The 8,404-nt window shown below is 40.9% G+C and overlaps 1 protein-coding gene across 1 annotated transcript in view; it reads left to right on the forward strand.

The window, feature by feature from the left end:
* Positions 1-2,863: 2,863 nt before the first annotated feature.
* Positions 2,864-8,404, forward strand: part of katna1 (katanin p60 (ATPase containing) subunit A 1) — a 58,171-nt gene continuing 52,630 nt past the window's right edge. Inside the window, exons 1-2 of the mRNA XM_037686062.1 lie at positions 2,864-3,025; positions 3,106-3,245. Coding sequence (XP_037541990.1) covers positions 2,864-3,025; positions 3,106-3,245 — 302 coding nt within the window. The remainder of the gene's footprint in view (positions 3,026-3,105; positions 3,246-8,404) is intronic.

The following is an 8,404-nucleotide window of genomic DNA, read 5'->3' on the forward strand; positions in this document are numbered from 1 at the left end:
TTTGCTGTCGGTCACCAAACACAAAAAACACCTGGACTTCAGCATTAAACACGGCGTTGTCATTATTGTTTTTAAAATCTTAAAAATAGAACCAGCCGCTGCCCCTCGTTCTGAGAAATTGCAAATGGCAAATTGGTGAAAAGTTTCCGAGATCCAGTGTCTCCTCCCCCTGACCAATCAGAGTCCTGCATTCACGTTTTGGTCCGGACTCAGCTCGACTCAGCTCCAACGGTCCCACCAGAGAAGCAGGGACGAAAAGAGGTCCTGAATCAGCCTCCAATCAGCTAAAAATACTAGCTAACGTGTTGGTGCAAAAGAGTTCTTTTCGTGGCAGGCTGCTCAGAGTTGGGGCTGATTAGGAGGAGTACAAATGGGGCATTAGATATCAGCGAGACTACAGCTTGGCGCTTGGTCAGTGGCAATGTCTGTGCAGCGACTCCTCAACCACAGAACTCAATAAGGGTGAGAGTAAACTTGAACATTTCTTTATAAACTCAGATGGGAAATCATCTGGTCCAGGGGATTTCCTATTTTGCATACTGTTGATTGCGGAGTTAATCTCGGCCACAAAGATCTCCCTCTCCAGGTCTTCAGCGAGAACATGAGCCATCGAAGGAAATTCAAAATTTCAGTCCTGCAAGTCCAATATGCCAGCTGATGACGGTTTTTTTCATTCCTTTATTTCTACAGGTTAATCCATTGAGCCTCGAGGACTCATTTATGAGAGAGACCTGATTTAACAAAGAATGATGACAACAGCAACAACAATAGACCGTTATAAAAAGTCATACAGATTCCATCCATAATCCATTATCTTTACCCGTTTATTCCATTTTGGGTCACGGGGGTCGCTGGTGCCCATGTCCAGCAATCACTGTGCGAGGGGCGGGGGACACCCTGGACGGGTCGCAAGTCCATCACAGGGACACACAGAGACAAACGAGACAAACAACCATTCATTCTCTCACTCTCACCTAGGGACAATTTAGAGTTACCAATCAGCCTAACATGCATGTTTTTGGTCTGTGGGAGGAAACCGGAGCACCCTGAGAAAACCCACGCATGCACGGAGAGAACATGTTAACTCCACCCAGAAAGGCCCCTGGACCGGGGTTTGAGCCAAGGACCGGCTCGCTGAGAGGCAGCAGCTCTACCAGTTGCGCCACCGTGCTGCCCGTCATACAGATTAGTTGTTGTTGTTGTTGTTGTTGTTGTTGTTGTTGTTGTTGTTGTTGTTGTTGTTGTTGTTGTTGTATTTTTTTTAAACAAATAAGATGGCTTAAAAAAAGTAACAAAAAAACAGCTAGATTCTAAGGTGAATGTAGAAAACTAAAAACAGGAACATGTCAACATTGGTCCCTGCCAGGAGTCCAACAGATTCTTAAAGCCACTTAGAGAGGTCAAAGGTCGAGAGCTTCAAATCTTTTTGTAAGATATTCCAGGAAACAGGAGCGGAGTAGGAGAAGGTCCTTTTGTCTAGTTCAGTCCTCACTGAGGGAACACTGCAGGTAATAATGTCCTGAGAGCGCACGCTGTAGCTGCACTCACACAGAGACATGTAGGAGGAGATGTATGAAGGCAGCAGACCAGGAAGTGATTTAAAGATGAAAATGTACCAGTGAGAGAGTCTGTGTGAAGTTAATGATGTCCAGTTAACCAGTGAATACTGGGAGCAGTGGTGGGTACGGTAGTTACAGCCAGTTATGAATCTTAGTGCACCATGATAGACAGCATCCAACATCTGTAGCATCCAACATCTGCAGCATCCAACATCTGCAGCATCCAACATCTGCAGCATCCAACATCTGCAGGGTTCTTGTAGGAGCGTTCATGTAAATAATGTCACTGTAATCAATGGAGGGAAGGAAGTTCACAAATACAAGGTGTTTCCTAACATTCAGGGTTAGACAGGATCTGTTTCTGAAAAAGAAACCCAGTTTAACTTTCAGTTTCTTTACCAAGTTTTCCACATGGAGCTTAAAAGAGAGATGTGAGTCGACCAAGATACACAAATATTTATAGGAATCAACAAACTCAATGGGGACACCATTTGAGGATAAAATCAGAGGAAGAACTGCTGGGACCAACTTCCTATTTGAAAAAAGCATCCCTTTGGTTTTGTTGGCATTTAGGACAAGTTTGAGGTGAAACAAATCAGTCTGGATGATGTTGAATGCAGAATTCAAAAGCTGGAAAGCCTTAGCAACAGTTTTAGCTCAACAATAAACAACTGTGTCATCAGCATAGAAATGTATGGATGCATTAGGGATGCTCTGACCTACATTACCTATGTAGATTGTAAAGAGGGTGTGTCCTAAGACTGAGCCTTGTGGTACACCATTGTTGAATGTTAAATAACTGGAGGAAGTACCATTATGTTGAACACATTGCCTCCGGTCTGAAAGATAGTTAGAGAACCAACCAATGGTGTGTTCTGAGAAACCAATTTCTGAGAGTTTATGACACAAGATGTTCTGATCCACAGTATTTGTCCACGTGTGGGCTGCGTAGCTTGTTGGTCAGTGGTTGCTTCAGGAAGGTCATTTGGTGTAAAATAATGATAAATCCTCCTGCCTGTTCGCTCTGAGAAATGGAGCAACACGAAAGGAAAAATAAAAATTATGTCTCGGTGTAAAATTTAGATCAGTAGAGAGAAAAATGCATGACAGGCTTTAAAAGACCTCAGCATTTAAAGCAGATTAACTGTATCTGAGGCTGTTGATCATAAAAATAGAGGGGCAGCAAAGACCCGGCAGGACCCGAGAGGCGCATCATCCACAAACACCAGCTGCATCCACGTAAAAACCAAAAGTAGCTCCTAATTTAAATTGTGTGTCTGACTTTTGTTGTTTGTGGCTGCAGCATGAGTCTGAGGGAGATCACAGAGAACATGAAGCTGGCCCGGGAGTATGCTTTGCTGGGGAACTACAGCTCAGCCAGTGTTCTCTATCAGGGCTTACTGGAGCAAATCAAGAAGTTTCTGTACACCGTGCGAGACAGCAGCGTTCAGCAGCAGTGGCAGCAGGTAACCACGTTCCCACGAACCTGCCACAGCTCCGCAGGAAGCTGCTCTACCTCATGTTTCTTTCTCTGCTTATATTTTAGTTGTGGCAAGAAATTAATGAAGAGACTCAGCAGGTTCGGGATATAATGTCAACTTTGGAGAACTTTCAGCTGGACGCAACGCCTGTTAAACCCAGTAACCATGACGACTTGGAGATTAGGCCAGCGCACATAGAACAGAGGTATTTGTTCAGTGGCTCACTTTTTGTTTTTTAAGTTGTTTTGCTGAAATGTTAGAATGCTTGTCATGTTCCCTGAATGCTGTAAGTCTGTTTGCTCCGATGGTTCAGTCATTTATGGTTAGAACGTAAGCCCTCATTACATTCCACACTGTAAGGTATTTTTTGCAGAAGCGTTGTGAAATTCCTATTAAACTTGATCTGTGAATACCCTAGAAGTCCTTCATACTTGCTGCTGCTGCTGGGGTTTAATCTTGTTAATAGCTACAGAATGTTATGTAATTTATCATGTAATGATATTAGGAGTGGGCGATATGGCTCAAATATAATATCGTGATATTTCAGAGCATTGTGACGATTACGATAAATTCAGTGATATAACAAAAAAACCCAGAAATCGCAGTTATTAATTTGACAAAATTAACTTAACATGTTGCTTTGCAGTATTATATAAAAACAAAAAAACTTTATTTAGTAAAGTATTCAGTCTGAAAGTATAAAAAAAAAAAGATCCTTCTGTTATTTAGATTGAAAAAGTCTGCACAAAATATAGATCAGTAAATCCACCACAAAAACTAAAGTGCAGGTGAAGTTTCCCAAAATAACTACTAAATAAAATGAAGCTTAAAATCTGTTGATCATAAATGTAACATACTTAAGGCTGGGTACCTTTCTAAAAAAAATCTGTATTGGTATCGGTGTCGGTTCCTGGACGGTTCTTTATTCGGTAACAATTTTGTAATTACTATTAATTCTAACAAGAATAAAATTACGTTACACATTACAGTACAAATTGTGAGTTTTATTTTTTAACTTTGGTATTTTTCTATTCCAAGCAGTTTTCTTACATAAAAACAAACAAATAATTTCCAGGTCAAAAGACCAGTTACAAACCAGTTCAACACGTCAGTGTCTAATGTTCACTGCTTCACACTGAGGACCTTTTCACTGAACAGTTTTTCTTCAGAAACATCAACATGTCTGTTTTCTCTGGACACAAACCAGCTGCTCCTGGCTGATGGTGTCTCCAGCAGTAGAACATGTTCACTCTGAGGCTGTAGATGATGCTTGTTGCACACACAGATACCTGGTTGTCAGTTTGACATATTGTCCCTCACAGTCCACCAGCAGGTCACTGGATTCACTGAAGTTAGAGATGTTGCAGACTTCTGCACCTCTGTGTCTCTGCCTGAATCTTCTCTGTGGTTCTCTGGGGTTTAGGGCTCTGATCATCTCCCTAATTGACATGAGAACAAAACATCAACAATAACATGGTTGTGTTATTATTGATCAAAAAACATTATCTAGGCTGAGAGATAAAAGTTTAACTGGTCAACAAAATCCTTTAAAGTTTAACTTACCTCCACCATGCAGCTCCACTGTAGAAAAAGGCAGTGGCCCCCACCTCACTTTTCTTTTGTCCTCCTCACATCTGGGTCAGAACCTCCTGTGAGGAGAACAGTAACACAAACCGTGAACATTAGTGAACTGTTTAAGCAGCTGACTGGATGGATGAGCAGTTTTACAAGCTAAGCTTCATCTGTTACTGTCAATCTTTAGTTAGCTTCTGAGTTTAGCTAGATACGTAGATAAAATAAATTTACACACTAATATCTTAAAGTTAGCGTTACATGGACTCTAGTTTAATTCACCACGATGCACGTATTAAGCTGCAGTAACCCTAACAAACGTAAACTTACCAGCTGAAACACAGACACAGCTCCGTCCTCGGAGTTTTTTTATGAAGAGTCCGGTCGTGGAGATGATGAATCAGGACGTTCATGCTCTCTCACACTCACAGGCTTTAATGCTTGGGGCGGGGTGGGGGGGGCTGCGGTCCCCCTTGAGGACAAACACGGAGCAACTTTCTGCTCGTAAACTGAAGCCGTTCGACGTCACACGCGCTGCACACGTGAACCCCGTCTGTGGGCGGAACCAGCACCATAGACGTACAGCTGTATGGCAGCTCTATGCAGCTCTGGGTGTAGTCTGTTTGTCATATGTCTGTGTTTTACCTGCCTGCATGCAGAAACCACGTGACACGTTACAGCCAATACCGAAACTTGATACCAAAAAAAGTGACGTTTTAATACATACACCGACCGGTGCAGTTCGGTCGGTGCCTTTTAAGAACCTCTGTTCAGTATACAGCCTTACACATACAACAAAATATATTTTGTCTTTAAATGAACGACAACTTCCAGAACTTGTAACAAGGTGATCAGCTGACCCTCAAACTTGTTGGTGTTGTAGTATGAACATATGCTGATATATATTCATAAATTAAACGGATTCTTTCATTTTTCTGGACTGTATAATGACGTGCATCTGGATTTAATAAAATGTGGACGTGAGACGTTAATTATCTTTGACTCACCAACGACAGTGGGTCATTTATTAACAGAATCAAGTTTAACACATCACACATTTACATTAATTGGCAAGAATTGAAAATAACGACAGCTTATTAATCAGTTTTACAGGAAGTAAACAATACGGCGATTGTTTTCTCACTTCCAGCAGTACGACATTGACCACACGGCGGTGGTTGAAAAACTTTGCTTCAGACATTTCTAAAAATATCTGGATTAATTTCTTAGCAGATAGAAGAGTTTAAAGATTGAAGTTTAGAGGGAGGGAGATGGTGTGTGTGTGAGTGAAAAGTGTTGGACAGAACGACACCCTCCATTCGACCCAGCTTTCCTCGGTACGCTCGGTAGTCAACTCGACTCATTACCTCTCTGACGATGAATCAGTGAAAGCGGAGCTCCGGTTACGCTACCGGTCCAGCGTCTCCGTAGGATGGCAGAAACCGTCCGGAGTGGTGGCGGTACTTCATCAACAACAGTTCAGCTCACGGTGGACTCACATGAGTGGAGTCCTTCAGAAGTTCCACTCAGAGGTGGAAGATGTCATAATCCCAAAAGACTCGGAAGAGCTTTGAATCATGGCTGGACTTCTGTTCTCCCAAACGACTGGAGCTGCAAACTCTCCACCCGACTCCAACTGGAGGTGGAACCTCTTGCAGAACTCTCCATCTACTCCAACTACTACTAAAAACCTGGGTTGAACTAGAAAGTACCAACATTTAAAGAGCTCTATTTCCGGTTCATTTGGGAGTTTCTGATTGGTCGATGGACCAAAACAGAGGTGTGTTTTGTGATGTAAGGTGTTATGAAAAGTCAAGGAAAAAGATTAAGATTGTTTAAGAACAGACAGAAGATATTATGAAGAACTTCAGACTTCGTGGAGTCAATTCTCTAGTATCTTGCTGTAAAAGTTAAACATGACATTTCTTTTTCAGTAAACTTGCAGTTGACCGAAACTTGAACTTTGACCAACTTACACACTTGCTCACTTCAAACAGACGATCAAGAAATTGAATCATTACTCTGTAACATATTCCAACTTGATTTCACTTTGAATGAGGATTAAGAATCATTATTACTGTTTCACAGTTAATAAAAATGAGTAGTTCACTTCAACATTTAAACATTGTTTGAACTAACACAATTTGATTATCAAAACATTTGTAAAATAGTAATGATAATCGAAAATAGTCTTCTTTCACTTGATTAATTCAAGAAAGAAAGTCTCAGGATGGGTCAACCTGTATTTCTGGATTCAAATCAATGAAATGACAGTTTATTGTCCCACATGGTCCTTAAGGTCAGGACTTGACATCAGGCCTAGTTCACTACAGTCCCCCCTTTGGAAATCATCGCCTGTCCATGGGGATGAATTCCAACATGAACTTACGGCTTCGAATGTCTTTGAGCTTGATGTAATCCAGCAAGGAAAACAAAAGTCAAAAGTAATCCAGCAAGGAAAACAAAAGTCAAAGGTAATTCCACAATGTTCTTGGTAATTCCATTGTGTTGATGATAATTCCATAATGTTGTTGGTAATTCCATTGTAGCAATGCTTTAACCCCTTGGAAACAGTGTCTGTAATCCATTGGAAAAAGTCATATAATCCACAACAGTAAATCCACAACGATTGGAAGTGTTGATTGATCAGCATACAGAGGGGTTCCCTTGGATTGAACTGAAGATGCGGCCACTGGATGAAGAGTGGAGAGACCAACGTCAGGATTGCAGATCTCCTCCAGCGAAGGTCATCGCTGGGTGGATGTCCAGTCTGTGCCATTCTGGTTCAATGTGACATGCAATTATGTGGTTTAAGGTGGGCTTATGAAGGGGATGTTACATAAGGCCTTAAACTATATGCACCTGGTGTGTAAGCTATTATGATTGGAAACGGCTACAACTACCAGTTAAGGGGTGGAACATGCTGAAAAGGGTAACTATAGGGATTTATACCTATGGAAGAGTGTTCCAAACTATTTTTCCATTTCTAACTTGGTTTAAGTTAGCTTTACATGGCAAAATATAGTTTGGTTCAATTGTCTGTTGTCTATTAGACGAACGACTTGAGATTGGGTGTTTGGTTTCCCCATAAATGTTTTGGAAGTCTATGGCGAGACTCATCAAAAAGAATTAGCTATCCCCCTGAATAGAATTGTTCGAGTAGGTTCGGCTTAGGCGTTGTGAGTCCAATGTAGATTATGGTACTTAAGGTAGCATTAATCTATATTGACTCCGCAAAGATTGCATTTTAACAAATGAACTGCATGTTGGCATGGTTAAAGGCCTCTTAGTCTCTAACTTAACTACACACAAAATCCATTCTTGTGTAGATGAACATATGCTGAGATATATTCATAATTAAACGGATTCTTTCATTTTTCTGGACTGAATAATGTCGTGCATTGAATTTAATAAAATGTATCGTGAGACGTTATTTATCTTTGACCCATCAAAATGAATGTGGTCATTTATTTACAGAATCAAAGTTTAACATCACACATTTACATTAATTTGGCAAAATATGGAAATAACAACATAATTAATCAGCAAGCTGTACAATTAGAAAACCATACGGCGATGGTTGAAACTTTACACAGACATTTCTAAAATATCTGGAGTGATTTCTACTTGATAGAAGAATTTTAAAGATGGAAGATGAAGTTTAAAGGGAGAAAAGATGGGTGAGGGAGTTTGTTTATGTCGGCACCAGACGGCACTCTCCGGGTTTCTCAGCTTCTTCCCACATTACACTTAGGTGGTATAATCAACTTTTTACCTGGAGATGTCTCCACT

This window comes from Nematolebias whitei, chromosome 12, assembly GCF_014905685.2.
Source record: "Nematolebias whitei isolate Nwh7 chromosome 12, NemWhi1, whole genome shotgun sequence".
NCBI lineage: Eukaryota > Metazoa > Chordata > Actinopteri > Cyprinodontiformes > Rivulidae > Nematolebias > Nematolebias whitei.